At 37.8% G+C, this 15,443-nt stretch overlaps 1 protein-coding gene across 1 annotated transcript in view; it reads left to right on the top strand.

Annotated features, from left to right (window-relative positions):
• Window positions 1-620: 620 nt before the first annotated feature.
• The window catches only part of ETFA (electron-transfer-flavoprotein, alpha polypeptide), a gene marked incomplete at its 5' end in the record, with an annotated part of 24,558 nt that continues 9,735 nt past the window's right edge, over window positions 621-15,443 (top strand). Inside the window, 8 exons of the mRNA XM_008942342.1 lie at window positions 621-770; window positions 2,522-2,603; window positions 2,701-2,783; window positions 4,256-4,355; window positions 5,547-5,657; window positions 6,881-6,982; window positions 7,780-7,848; window positions 8,816-8,898. Coding sequence (XP_008940590.1) covers window positions 621-770; window positions 2,522-2,603; window positions 2,701-2,783; window positions 4,256-4,355; window positions 5,547-5,657; window positions 6,881-6,982; window positions 7,780-7,848; window positions 8,816-8,898 — 780 coding nt within the window. The remainder of the gene's footprint in view (window positions 771-2,521; window positions 2,604-2,700; window positions 2,784-4,255; window positions 4,356-5,546; window positions 5,658-6,880; window positions 6,983-7,779; window positions 7,849-8,815; window positions 8,899-15,443) is intronic.

Raw genomic sequence — 15,443 nt, forward strand, 5'->3', positions numbered from 1 at the left:
AGAAAACAGAAAAAAATTAACCTGATACTTATCAACAGTTGTATTAGTATGTTTTCAGACTGTGAGCCCTTGCTTTTTTTCCTGCTACTGCATACAATTTTCCCTTTATACATAATTAAAATGTCTGCTCTGTAGCTAGATTTTGGCTAAGCCAAACAAAAAAACCCCAAACTCCTCAAAAAATCCCCAAACAAAAAACAACCACCATCCCCCCACCCCAAACCAAGTAACTATTTATTTGCTACTGTTCACTTCCTTGTGTCTTAGTCTCGCTAGTCTAATCTTTACTCTTTAACGTGCTTAGAGTTGGTCAACTGAGCTTGAATGTAATGTATTGAAATGGTTTTCTTAATATTGTTCAGTGTTTTCTTATGGAGGGTTTAATTTAAACACTGTGTTGTAGATATACTGAAGTCAAGCAAGTTCATACTTTTTTTCTAATGTCTTATGTATTTAGCCTACTTAATAAATATTATCTAGATTTAGCCTATTTTGTTTCACAGCAGTGTTTTACTCTTTGTATAATTGGTAACTTTATGTAAATCATAAGATGGTCTTAGGAACAGTGTTTTAGTTAAATGCAAAGTATCCAACTCCTGTCTCTCTCTCTTCCTTTAAAGGCATCACTGCTCCAGAGGTTTCAGAGTACGTTAGTCATAGCAGAGCACAACAATGAGACTCTTACACCCATTACACTAAACACGATCACTGCAGCAAAACGTCTGGGAGGTGAAGTTTCTTGTTTAGTAGCTGGTACCAGCTGTGACAAGGTAGGAAATGTTTATTTTCATATGACTGAAATAGCAGATGCAGTGGAAGTGGTAGCATCTTGGTTGGTCTGCAAAATCATCTGTAGTGAGGAGCAACTGTGCCAGGAATTGCTAACCTGATGGAAATGTTCTGCACTTGAGCCGCACCTCTTTTGAAGTGTAGATTTTGTTTCACAAGGGAGAGTATCAATATCAGTTGTTACAATCTTAAGCAAGCATAGTTTTATAGAAGTGAAGGACAATTAATTTGTAAAACAGTATTTCGCTGGAAAGTTTGAAAGACAAATATTGCCATTCTGAGAACCTGGAAAAAAGCTTGCACTTGTTCAAATGGAAACCAGCAGAAATGAGACAGCACAGTGACAAATAGAGCTTCTGAGAGCGTGTTTGCAACCTAGAATTCTGAAGTTATTGCTTCTTGACTTTATCATTTATCTTATGTCTGAAATATTTCCTTTGTTAGTTGTTGGATTCTTAGTCTAACCTTTATACACAAAATCTAGATACAATATAGTTAATACATTGACACTTTTATTCCAGCATGATGTACTCTTGTGCAAACAGTAAAAGTACTAATAATTATGCCTAATGTTTTTCATACTAGGCCATTGTTGATGAATTGCTACTCGGGAAGCAGTATGTAGTGTCTCATGCAGGAGGCATACTTACGGCAGCTAATTCACAAACAGGGGCAGAAGCCTCAGTGGTTATTCTAAACTGGGAACCAGATGTTCAAGGTGGAGACCTGGAAGCAAGTGGTTATCTAGATACAGAAAAACAAATTGAAGTTGCCTGATTAAAGTTGTCTTTGAGTTTCTTTATTCTTTGGCCCTTATGTAGCAGAGAAACGATCGGGAATGTTAGGGTTGTTTGGGTTTTAATAATAAGTATGTGGTGTCTGTTCGTCAATGTATGTCACACTGGGAAAAAGTACTTCATGAAGAAATGAAGGTTTGGGATTTTTTAAGCTTCTTTGTAAGAATCTGTATTGATAGAACAAAAGATCCAGTTACTCCAACAGATATTCTGTAGTAACTATTGTGGAATTTTTGTTTATTTCCTCTCACTAATTTTTGAGGGTAAACTGATAGTCAGCAAAGCCAGTAAAACAAGGCTAGTTCTGGGATGATGCATGTGGTCTCCAGACACTGCTGTCAGTCCTCTTCTCTCTGATCTGCAACAACCCTTTTATCATTTAAAGTTTGCTTCTGCAAATTTAAAGGAAAAAATGCGTAAATACAGGATTGAAAATAACACATCACATCAGCAGGGAAAGAATTGGCTCAGACAAAGGATTTCTTCTAAAATTTGGACAAGGATCATAACATTGCTGTGCAGTTGTGTTTGCATTGTACGCTTGTGCAGTCGATACTGACCGATTTAACAGAAAGTAGGACTGGTTCCTTAAGGATTCTCTTAGAGTACTGGCAGTAATCCTCAAGTGTGATTGTTATCAGCTGTTATAATAAGTCATGAGATCATTGTGTAATCCTTCGTACAGGAGGCAAGCTTTCCTATGTTTGATTCACTTTGTAGTTCTCTTATTCACAGAATTAATTTTCACAATCCCGTAAGGCACTATGCTGTGAGTCAGGAGATCTGATTTTGTTAGCGTGATTTTGAAAGTCACATACTCTTGTGTTACTGTTTTAACTAACCTGTAGGCTGTGAGCTCTTTGCAGCAGGGACTCTCTTGTTATTTGTGCTGCCTGTTATAATACAAACTAATAATAATTCATTTGTAATTATAGGTAGCACAAGAAGTCAGCAAAGTGCAGGGTGTTGCAAAAGTTCTAGTGGCTCAGCACGATGTATACAAGGGATTTCTAGCAGGTGAGAGTTCTTGACTATTGACAAAAGAAATGGTATGTATACTTGCAATTGAAAATAAGGTAATTGTAAATTTTGAGCAATATGTTTTTATCCTCAGAGGAGCTGACTCCCTTGATTGTGGAAACTCATAAAAAATATAATTACACCCACATTTGCGCTGGAGCATCTGCCTTTGGGAAGGTAAGTGGGTGAAAGTGCATAAAAAATTTCTTGTAGAAAAGAGATGAGACATGGTTGTATGTAAGAGTGTGAATCAGGTGCCTGGGAGAGGTCAGCCGTGGACAGTTCTGAGTTTTGAAAAAATGTTACAGGAGTTATGCTTAAGAGGACATCAGTTAGGAACACTGATTCCTGTTTGAATTTTTTTATGGACAACGGAACAGTGTAGAAGTAATATTTAATGGTAGCCATGTAGTTCTGTGTACACGTGGTGAAATGTAGGGTGACACAAAATAGATTAAGTGATCTGAAAGCATTATGAAAATTTTAAGAAAAAGTATAGTAAATGTAGATTAAAAAGGTATAATTTACGTGTTGAAATGAAAGTGTGCAGATCTATTGGAAGCAAATTTTTTTTATAGGCAGGGAGTTACCTCTGTGATGTAAGTTCTGTGAATTGAAATGTCTGTAAATGTGTCAGTGACGCAAATGCCAGTCCTAGCCACGGTGTTTTTCAATGAAAACACAAATTTTCAAAAATTTTTTAAGGTCTGTGTTTTTAAGTGCGCAGAGAGCATGAGTACTAACAGGCTAGTGCAGCTGAGTTAGAGAAAAAGGATACTTCAGAAATCTTGCTGATGTGGGATGAGTAATGACATCAGCCTTCCATCTGATTGCTTTCACTTCCCATCAATATCAATCCATATGCTTCCAGTGTTGCTATATCTTAACATACCTTAGGTCTTAGAGTTTTTAAAAATTTAATAACTTTTTTTTGATCTGTAATGTCTTAGTAAAGATTATCAGGTTTTGCTTTAAAGCTGATGCTTCCGTTTGAGTGCTCAGTGTGAGTAGAGATTTCAGAAGTGGGCCCTTTGTGCGGTATGAGGTCTGGAGTGGGATAAAAAACGAAGCAAAGCTCTTGCTATCATTAATTTCTTTGTGTTTTATGTGTTTTTTTTAATCTTCCTTCCCATTCTTAAAGTTGTGAAGTAATTTTCCAGAGTCCATTTTTGAGCAGGAGGATATATATTTTAATAATAAATTTATATATAATATTTTGTTGGCTTTTGGAGGGAGAGTGCAGAGGTTGTGCTATTGTCCATGTTAACTAGCTTCCAGAAAGGCGCTTTTTTTTTTCCCCTTGAAGTACGTGGAGCTCAGCAATCCATAATTGTCAATTTTTTGAGTAAATTGCATCTATATTCAGTTTTGAACTATCGATGCAAATGAGCCTCCTAATTTAAAATACTGAATTAAGGCTTTACTTATGGTAAGTCTCATAAAATGTCTGCTGTTACTACAATAATGGGATTTTATGTGGTTACTAAAGCTACATGAGTAGCCCTACAATTAGCTTACAGTTGTATGTGTCTTTATACTTACACTCAGCATTATACGAAGCTAAAATCAAGAGAGCAAGCACTCTTTTACTCACTGTGTGCATTTTACTTAGCATTTCCTTTGCTAACTTTTAAACTTCTAACTTCTAGAATCTTATTCCCAGAGTGGCTGGCAAACTTGATGTTGCCCCTGTTTCTGACATTATTGAAATTCAGTCACCAGACACTTTTGTGAGAACTATCTATGCAGGTGGGTGCTGCCAAAAGCTATATGCAGTATTTGTGCAACGAAGGACAAAATACTGATAACTTAGCTACGTAATCCTGTTGGAACCTTTCAATAGGATAGGAATTTTCACTTCACATTCTGTGGTGTCTAAAAATGAAACCTATAGACGGGGATGGACATGGTGCATCAGAAAGCACATAGTCCCAACAACTTTGGTACTAGCAGTTAGAAACCAGGTCTATCACTGTCATTAACAGAATTTGGTATATTTATACATACCACATTTCTTTGTTAATACACCCCGATCAGATTTTGTAAAGGGTAAGCCAGAAAGTTAATGGGCCAGCTTTATTTAATATGACTTGAATTAGCTCTGATTTAGGATACCACAGGGTTATTTTTCCTAATTATGAAGACATTTAAGGAATTATTTACAATATTTTTAATGACTTAATTTGCAATTCTTTTTTCAGGCTTGTTTCTCTGATGCTTGTCTGATGCTGTGTTTTAATTTAGATACGAGCTCATTAGCTCATCTTTGTTAATTTTACTGTGCAAGATTGTACCACATGTACCGATGTGGTGTTGCATTTTGAGTTACATTACCAGAATGTGGGGTTGTATTGCACTTCCGAGTTGCTTCCCAGTAATTAGTTTTCAGGATGACTTTGTTTATGAATAGCTGATGATGCAGCATTTTCCTCTTTTAGTGTTCCCTTCAGCCTCCAGTGTGATATAAATACTTGTATTCTGTTAGTGAGATAAACAGGGGCAGGCTTCATTGTCTTCTGCTCTCATGAATTCATGCAAGGTTAAAATACTTACTTTGAGTTATAGACACTCCTTATGTTTAAGAATGCCACTTTCAAAGTTTGGTGTCCTTCTGTCCTGTCTCTTCAAATTTAGAAGTTAATTTGTAAGAGATTTTTTTGAATGCTCTGTATCTTTTAAAAATAGAGGATTTGTTGTCATACTTCAGAAACATGGAACTAAACAGTCAGTTAAAATAGTTGTAATATGCATTTATTTAATACCTAGGTTTCAAGTTTTAGTCATCTAAAACTGCAGCTTTGGGAAGTCACTTTTTTTGCCTGTTCCAGTAGAACTTCTAATGTGTTTCTGATATGAATTTTATTTGTCTTTTAAAAAACATACTATGTCTGATATTACTGTCTTTAAAAATATAACTTGACCCTTTTTTTTTTTTTTTAGGAAATATTCTTTGCACTGTGCAGTGTGATGAAGCAATTAAAATATTTACTGTACGAGGGACTTCTTTTGAGGCTGCACCAACAAGTGGTGGCAGTGCCAGTTTAGAAAAGTGTGAGTATTTGTTTTGGTATTTTGTCTCCTCACATAATGGATTAGTTTTGCTTACTGCACAGCGATGTTTTGTATTTGTCAAACCAAACTGATTGTCATTATTTAGCTTTATGCTTTTAATACGGATACTTGCACTTTTTGGTGATATCTGGTTAAGGAAGATTTGGATTACTTGCTCACTTGCTGCTTTTTCTTTGACCAGAAATGGAGATTATCAGTACTGAAATCTGTGCCTGTTTCGCTTGCTGCTTAAAATTCTGCCATCACAATCTTGAAACTTTTCCTTCTTTAAAATTACAGCTGTTTGAATAGCCAGGTTGAATTTTAAAGTAAGATTGAGCAAAAATAAGTGACTCACTATTAACAGGTTTGTTTTAATTGGTTCTGTTTCAATTGAGATAGGCCATGACAGCATCTGGCTAAATTAGTAGCATTTTAAATTTATTTGAGAACACCCAGTTGCTTTTGTAGATCAGTTTTAAGTAAATCAGTTTAAGTTATTATTTTAATGAAGCCATTGTAGCTTTGGTAATAGAGGAATCCAGTCACAGAATTGCAAAATAGTTAAGATTGGAAGCGACATCTTGAGATCATCTAGTCAAACCCGCCTGGAGCAAGTTGCCCAGGTTTCTGTCCACCCACGGAGACTTCACAGCCACTCTGAGCAACCTGTTCCAGTGTTTGATCACCTCTGCTGTGTTTTGCTGTGGGCCTTTTTATGATTGCACTGTTGATCCACCAGAGGTGATCATTAGGAGCGTGGTGCATGTGTGTGGCCCAATCCTTAAATTTTTCTGTGTTGCTTAGTACCTGCCTCAACCGTCCTGCGTTTGCAAACATCTGTGGATGTTCGGAAAGAAGTGCTGCTTGATGTTTAAGATTAGCATGTTGTGCTGTTGTTGCACTACGTAATTGGCGTGTTTGCCTGCCTCAGTACAAACCACGCTCTTATGTGGGGTTGATAGCAATGTCTTGCACAACAGAATATCACTGTATTACATAGATTGCAGGCCTTCACTTTGATGCCACTTGTACTCTAGGATACTTAAATACTGGAAGAGGCTTATAACTCAGAGCCACAGAGCAGCTGCTGAGAGTAGTTAAAGCCTGTAATAGAATTGCTTATAGAATGAACTTTTGCATGAAGCGTAAACTCAAATTTAAAAGGTTGAAAATAAGTGTTCTTTGTCTCGGGGATGTTTTTCTTCATGTGACGAACTCAGTAACCCCTCCACCGCCTGTTGGTCTATCGGAATGGATTGAGCAGAAGTTGACAAAAAGCGATCGACCAGAGCTTACTAGTGCCAAAGTGGTTGTATCAGGTGGTAAGTAGGCAATATTAAAACTGTATTATGTGTGTTTAAGTAATGGTACATCTTGATTAAATAGTATTTGTAGCGAAACGCTGTAATGCAATACACCAGGGGAAGAAAAAAAAGATGCAATCCTGAAATACGGCATAGGGGCCAGTGGGAATGCACCCAACATATATGTTTCTTAAAGAGACAAAGCATGAGTTGAACATATGCTAGAAGGCTTTTTAAGGACAGTGTCGTATTTGGTGAGTTCCTTTAAAATTACAGCAATATGAAGTGGTTTCAGATCCCATTCTGTAATGTTTGAAATTACTGCTATTTGTTACCGGCAGTCCAAATATTATTATATAATGGCTTCAGTGATTTTTTAAAAATCATCGTATATATATTCTGCTATTCCGATACAAAACGATGGACTGACTTTTGCTGTATGCCTGTGATTGAAAGTATATTCATTAGTTATCCCACTATGGAGTTTTGTACCTAAAGCCAGCAGAGGGAGCACAAATTAGTAAAAAAAAAATCCTGTTTCCCTGATTTCAGAGAATGGTCTTTGCGGTGATGTGTGCAGGAAGTAAAATAGAGTAGTGTTGGTTTATATATATGAAATACAATGTTAATTACAAAGACAAAGGCTAGATCTCCAAATATTTTTGGTTATATATCCAAAAATACCCTATGCAAGCATATATGTGTGCCTTTGCAAATGCATATACTCATACAGAAAGTTTATGGGATTAAAAAAAATCTGAAAGTATATTATGTTCCTCCTTCTTTATCTTTTTTTTTTGTTCTTAACTTTAAAGGGAGAGGCTTGAAGAGTGGTGAAAATTTTAAGTTGTTATATGATCTCGCGGATCAATTGCATGCTGCAGGTAAACTTGTTTTCCTCCTTGTATTTGACACCTGATTATTATATTTTAGAATATCACTTTCAAACCAATGTTCATCTTGAGTCACAGATAAAGTTTTATCTTGTCGTTGTCGTCAAGGTGCAAAGCAAAATACTACACCATAATATTCTCTGTCCTTCTCAAATCTTCAGAACACAAGCTCATGAACAGAAAGTGAAGTTGTATGAATGAAAAAATGACCTTAGCTCACTTCAGTGAGCTCTTATTTTCGTCATACATCCTTACATGCTGCTCCTTTACAGAAGCCATTTTACAGTTCTTGTAGTTCAAGTGGCTCTTTTTTGCTGTGCTTTAGTATTAACAGGAGAAAACTGGTCGTGTAGAGTGTTTCAGCAAAATGCTTCACGTAAGGAGAGGAGTAACTGTTTGCATTAGTATTTTAGCTACATCAGCTTTAAATTTCACATGTAATAATAAATGTATAGTTTTACATGAATGGCTTTGTTTTTGAAATCGCTAGCTTCGCTAACTAAATGTCCATGTGGTATTTTCAAGTTTACTTGGACATTTTTCTTTACTTTGCCTGACTTTTGAGCTTGACAGCAATGTAAGATGGCACATGTGTTCTATTCAAACTTGGAGGAACATTATAGGAAGTCATTTATGGGAAAATCCTCTTTTCACAAAGCAACAAGAGCAAATAATGGAAATATGCCAAACTGAAATCCTCACTTTAAAATATATGGCCCTTTGGTGCTGGGAGTAAGGATTTCCTGTTGCTCATGAAGTGCATTAGTGCTCAGTGTTTAGAAGTTTCATCCAGTGGTACAGAGAGGGATTACTATAAGAGCTTTTAAGGGGGGAGTTTCTAAATACATCCCCTTAGAGTGTGGGCCTCTTCAGTAAAATACATATGCTTTTATGGTGATAGAAATTTGGCTTGCTAATATTTTCAAAGAAAACACTGGAAATACTTTCTTTCAACTAGTTGGAGCTTCCCGTGCAGCTGTTGATGCTGGCTTTGTTCCTAATGACATGCAAGTTGGACAGACGGGCAAAATAGTAGCACCAGTAAGTATGGAAGTATCTTTCGTAAAAGAGCTGTTATGTTTTCTAGCATGCATTTTGCTTCAAAGTCTTAACGCTGACCCTAACAGGAAGATCTTAGTGTGCCTGTTGGGGTATTGTCACTTGATGGGGCATCCACAAAGCTACAGCGGTGAGCTGTGATGCAAAGCTCTATTTTGGATCGATTGGAAGTGTTGCGCAGCTTTGCTGGAGGTTTTGCCTGCTGGAGTTTTTCATACTTGTCTGTGCTGATCTTTTTTTTAGCTTTCTAACAGCCATCATTGATATCCTAAAAGATGTCATTGCCAACAGACACTTCAAATTATATTTATATGTGGCTTGATCTCTGGGAAGTGTGGGTTTCTTGCAGGTGGTGGTGGGTGGTGTTTTCTGAGGGGGATTTTTATTGTTTTTTCTTAAGTTTTGCTAACTGTAACTGGATTATGGCATTACATTCTAAGCAAAATTTTTGCAAGAGATCAAAATGCAAGAAACTTAAGAGACAATCTCCAAGTTGGATCATGTAGAGCGAGTACCAAGAAAGGCATACTCTACTGAGTGGCTTAATGTTGGGAAATAACCTGCTGCACATCTTTTCTGCTATGCATCCTGATATCACAGAGGACTGACTTCTATCCCCGTGTCTTTTTGGATCTGGGCGGGCCTTTCTGACATGTAGAAGATGAGAAAGTGTTAAAGAACTTTCATTGTTCTTTAAGACTTGGGGAACTATGTGAGAAATGGTAGACAGGTAAGGCACACTTGGACATTTCTAAATCAGAAGGCATAAATGTAGCTCATCTCCATGTGGGGTAGAATGTGCGGTAGCGCGTACCGAGATGGGATGATCGTGGACGTGAGCAAGGAATTGTGACCAAGAGCATGGCAGATACAGTAATCTGTCAGGTGTGCACTTTGAGCTACCTAACCGGGTAAGCCTTTAGCCTTTCAGTAAGCTGTTAGCTTCGATGAGTGTCTAAGGCAGTATAAGGTACCCAAGAGCAACTTTTGATTTGCTAACAGATTAATGAAATCAGAAAGGGATCGCGAGCTGCAACATAGCAGAGAAAGTTGTTATATTTCAACAGCTGCTTTTACCAAACTGACATTATTTAAATAACGCTAAAATGCTGTACAGGTCCAAAGGCTTGATAGGACCTGAAATGCTTTGCCTTTGTACCATTAAGAGCTGCAAATTTGAGAACTTCAGACCGCGACCGTTGTTTTTCCAAGAATGTAACGAGCAAGTTAGAGCAGTGCTTGACGATATCAAAGACAGGAACTTGTGATTCCTGGTGTCTGGTGTCAGTTCTGCCTGCTGCGTTTTTCTTGAAGATACTTTATGCTTCTGAGCTCTTCTGTCTTGAAATGTGGACATGGATGTTTACTGCTGCTTTTTTTCCTTTTTTTTTTTTTTTGTTAAGGCCTCATTAGAGGCCTTCTGGTGATAGCTCTATAGCGCTAAGTCTATTTCTAGGCACAGTAATGTTTAACCTGTAACTTTATATGATAACCAAGTGTTATAGAAGACAGCTTCTTCTGAGAAATAGCCTTATTGATGAGATTTAAGCTCCATTTGGTTGCATATTATATCCTTCCAAAGTCCTGATGGGAGCAGTACTAACCTCTTCTATGCAAGGAAATAGTGAGGCTTTACAGATTGTAAATGCAACTCCTAACTCTTCTGTCTGCTGATGTCCTTCTTTTGTGTGTAGTAGTAGTAGTTTTCTTGGACATAGCTCAGGATAGCTGTAGTCCCAAGCATAATACTTCCTCTTTGCTAAAGGAATGCTTGTATTTAAATACGATGCACACAGTAGGAGTAAGGTCCAACATACCGCAGCTATAGGTCTCACCCAGCAGGCTAATTGACCTTAATTCAGTAAGTGCAACTGCAATAACATATGTGGAACTAGGAGATTCCAAAGGAGGCAGAACTGATTGTCATAAGGAGGCAGTCTTTAGCTGGTTGTTGCATACCCAGAACTTTGAAAACTAGGAATTAAATTGAATGTGATTTAACAGCTTATTCTGAAAGGTCATGAGATGAGACCAACCATCCTGTAGTTCTTCATTATTGACGTAGCCATTAATGAAGAGGAATAAGATAATCTGAAGACAGCGCAGCTCTGGTTTGTGTGTCTCAAGGCTCAACAACGCATATTCTTTCAAGAGTCAAGGGCATATGAACTGTGTTGAAAACAAAAAGTCTAGGTTTTGATGAAGTTACACTACTATAACTTGCCACAGATTGCATGTAGCAACATGAGAAAGTCATAAAAACATACAGTCACATTATAGAATCACATCAATGTCATCATTGTAATCTTCTAGAGAATTGTTAAAATAGCTATTAGTCAGGACACTATTGTGTCAATAAAGGATACTAACTGGCACAATTGCATGTTGCTGCATCTCTTTGGCAGCAGGTTGATGCATTTCTCTCTTCTCCCTTCTTAACAAATATTTATTAAGCAGTGAGTTAGTCAGACTACTGAAAATTTTATCTCTCCCTTCAAATTGTTCAAATATTTCTTCTGGATCCTAAAGTACATGCAAGGACAGCATACAATGGCCTAGAAGTACGGTAAATATTTTACATTAATTATAATGGAAGCACATTACAATTTTTGATACTGTTGAATTGATACTAAGCCCTCAGGGTTGATGACTAGAGGAATTAATTTTACAATCTGCTGGATAGGTTTCTTAAATAAGAGGCAGTTTAAAGCTGCACGTTCTTAATTCTAGTTCACCATCATTCTTACTTTACCTAGAAATTATTCAGTGCAGCATAAGATAGAGTTCATTTAAAGGAGGAGTAGAGCTGAACTTCCATGACCAGATCAAGATTATACTGGCTATTTTAACAATGCACTAGAAGATGACAACTTTCTGTTCCTGTGAGGTATACTTGATATCACTAGCTCAGGGAGAGCTCACGACACTTTCTCTGGAAAATTGCAAAGCACCTTTGTACATTGGTATTTATTAGCTGAGACCTGAGTGTTGTGTATACTTTTGAAGTTCAGTTGACTTGCTGCATGCGCTCCTGGGCATGGGGGTTTTAAGGAGGGAAAGAATCTTGGGTACGAGAAACAGTTGGAGTTTGAGACACGCTTGCTCGGTAGCTGCAACTAACTGTGCAGCTGTTAGTTTCTGATGGGAAAGTATCTTAGTGTATGGTCTTACTCTTCTATTAATAATCTCTTGTCCAGTCTCATTGGAAGACTGGAATGTATTTCAAGGACTCTGGAATTGGGTGATTGTTGAGATTACAGAGCGAGAAGGGTGAGTTAGAAGCTCAGGAAAAGGGGAGGCGCCTCTGCTGCTGCTTGATGTGTGCCCACTGGGGAGTGTTTCTGTGCTAATCTTTGTGTAAGAGAGGAAAAATCTCAAAGATGTGTGTATTTCCTGCGTTACACCTTTGTGAATTTAGTGAAGGAAGGGTAATTTGGTCATTGGTCCTTCAGTAATTCCATGACCAGCTTCAGTTTTTGAGAGTGCAGGCCAGAATTGCATTGCAGCACATGAGAACCTCACAGCTGCAGCAGCCTTCCTGAAATGCTGATGTGTTAACACAGACAACCTGGCAACTGAGCAACAATTGTAGTTTGTTTTGCTTAAGTGTTGAAAGAATGCAGTTAATAAAAGAGTACAAATGTCACCTTTGTTTGAGACTTAGTTCTATACAGTACATCCATATTTCCAAAATAGCCTGGTTTTAAAAGTAGAGCATTTGTTTGTGTTGGAATTTTGTTATTATTTTGAAATTCTTCTTTTGTATAATTTTATTCCTTTTGGTAAAATGTTTGGTGTATTATTTTTGCTTCTGTTTGTAGGTTATTTTTACTTGTTAATTTAAGGTGATTGCAGCTCCTGTTTGAACATTCTGTCTTATGAAAGAGAAGGCAGATGTGAATTATTTGTATTACTTGACGAGATGGAAGGGAGGAAATTTTTAGGCATAAGCGGATGTACTAAAATATAAAATGTTACCTTCCTAATTAAAGAAGTAAGTCAGTGTATTCCTTGTGTTTAATCAGTGACAACCATTTTAAGAGTGTATTTTTTAAAAGTAGAAGCCAGTTGTTTTCCGCTATTTCTCGTACGCACATGTTCTGCAGAAAAATGAAATTCAGTTCTGAGAGTAAGAGCAGCATGTAGTTTCTGTTTAGGATGAAGCCCTTAGAAGAATGTTCAAATGAGTTGGTTTTGGATAAAAATATCCTTCCTGTGAGCGCCTACTGTTACGTACTAGTTAAGTATACCCAGTTAGGAAATACTAAATTCCCTGCACAAGTGAAGCCTACCACCACCACCACAGAGCAACTGCTATCTTTAGATAAGCAATTTTAAGTAGTCAGGGATTCTAGTTTTCATGGTAAAAATCTTCCCGGTTTTTGTATCTTGTTCACAAAAATAAAGAAAGAGGAATGAAAGGAGGGAGGAATGGGAAGAAGGTACATAATGTTTTTCAGTTAATTAAAACTTCTATAAATAGAACAGGAATGCTTCATTTATTAGTGCAGTATTAGCTTTTTTTAGGTATAATTAGCAACATATCTGACATAAAAAAAGTATGTGATTATCTCACGAACTCACATAATTTGTCTAATGTTTAAACAAAAAAAGAAATTCTGACTACTGTGAGAAAAGGCAAGCAACTGCTATAAGCCTTAAGTAGCTTTGGATATTTTCTGAACTGTGATCTTTGCAGTACAGATTTGCTAGGAAGAGGCATATAGGGGATGATGGAATACCTGGAAAGAAGTCCCCGATGCCATTTTAGCCATCTTGGGTATAAAAAGTACATTCATCGGGCTGATGTGGGATCTGGAGGCTTCCTTCTGGAGCAGTGTCTGTGATTCAGGTGGGAAATTGTATGCTATCTGCAGTGCCACCAGGCACCTATGTTTGGGCACCAAAATTGTTCCCATGATATTACAGTTTTTTTCCTTGTGTCCTAATTATATTCTCTGTTTAGCTTTTGAAGGAAGATGGGATTATACTGGGCTCATTTCATGCTCAATTTCATCTTCCCCCTAGAAAATAAACAAAACCTCAGTGGCGCCGAGTTGGTCCTTTTTTTTTAATTTTTTTATTTTTTTTTTCCAGAAAGTGTGTGTCATTTCAGGCTGTTCATTTTGGTATCCTCTGGCTTTGTGCCTGAAAGGTTTAATCTCTTCAGAGTAAATGTTCACTTCTCTGTTGTTAATTTTTTTTTTTTCCATCCCCCCTCTGTTGAAGTGGTTCCTCTCAGGGTCCAGTTCTCTAATCACTTCAGCTTTCTTTATAGGTTTTCCTAGCTGGCAATAGGGAAGATGTGGCCAGACCAGTATTTCACAACTTTTGAACTTGGGGTGTGTGTGTGTGGTTAGCCATCAGTGGACCATGGCTAGAAAGCTTCACCTTCACCATCTCGGGCCTTACTGTGAGGCTTTCTTCGTGAGGAAGGTCCATCCAGCAGGGAAAGCAGGAAAAGTCCAGGCAGGACTCCTTTTTAGTTGTCACTATGGTGTTACTTTCAACACTGAACACAAAATACAAATGGATAACATGAAAAACTTAGGACAGCAGAAGTGAGGAAATACATGCTGTAGTAATAATTGACACTGGATTGGGCTAGACATGAGATACCATGGCAGAGAAAGCAGATGTGTTTGGCTATTGCATGTGCTGAGAAAGCTCAGGCAGGGAAGGCAGGTGGGAGTTGTGTGTAGTTCTCTATGATTGCCAGGAGGGAACAGGCTGACCTGCTTTAGCTTTAGTGCTTAAGCTTCGAGTACATACTGGGGATGTAATATTTGGTGTAATGGATTGCAGGAACTTCAAAAGGGAGGCAAATGTACAACTGTCAGGAATTGATAGCAATAATGAGGGAAATAGAGGCATGGTAAAGAGGTGTGACTTCAGCTGAAATGCTGGAGAGTGAGATGTTGTTTAGGTCAAAGGCGCCAAAGTGGCAGAAGAACAGGAACAACCTAAGGTATTTTTCTGTTAGGTAGAAAACGCAGGAGTGTTATGAAATCAGAAGCAGGTGAATGAAAGCTGAATGGGAAGGAGGCATTTGCTGGCAGAGAGATATGTGAAGATACACAAGCGGCCTTCTACAGAGCGGTGGAATTCCTGTTGCTCTGCTTCTTTCTTTCACACAAGGATAGGACGCTTTCTGAGCTCGTATATGTCCCAGCCTTTTCCTAGGCAGTCCCTAGAGAAAGCACTCGCTGCACTGAGTGGCTTTCTAGCGCTTAGTAGCCATCATCATGCTTTGGGAGTAACAGGAAGGGAGAAAGACAGTATCATATTATTTACATTATTCCTGTATTTAGTATTTCTTTGTATTCAATGGCAAAGCACTCAAATTCTTCACCTCGCCTGATTTAGTTTTCCCTAAATGCATGAGTGACTCGTGGTTTCATGGCATAAGAAGCAGATGATGCTTGTCGTGGCTTTCTTGGGGATCATTTGCTTGCGGAGGGTAGTGTACCTATTAAGTTCCGTTTCCCTTGACTCCCTCCTGGACAAGTGTAGGGGAAGCAAACAAC

Source organism: Merops nubicus, unplaced genomic scaffold, assembly GCF_000691845.1.
Source record: "Merops nubicus isolate BGI_N331 unplaced genomic scaffold, ASM69184v1 scaffold20140, whole genome shotgun sequence".
NCBI lineage: Eukaryota > Metazoa > Chordata > Aves > Coraciiformes > Meropidae > Merops > Merops nubicus.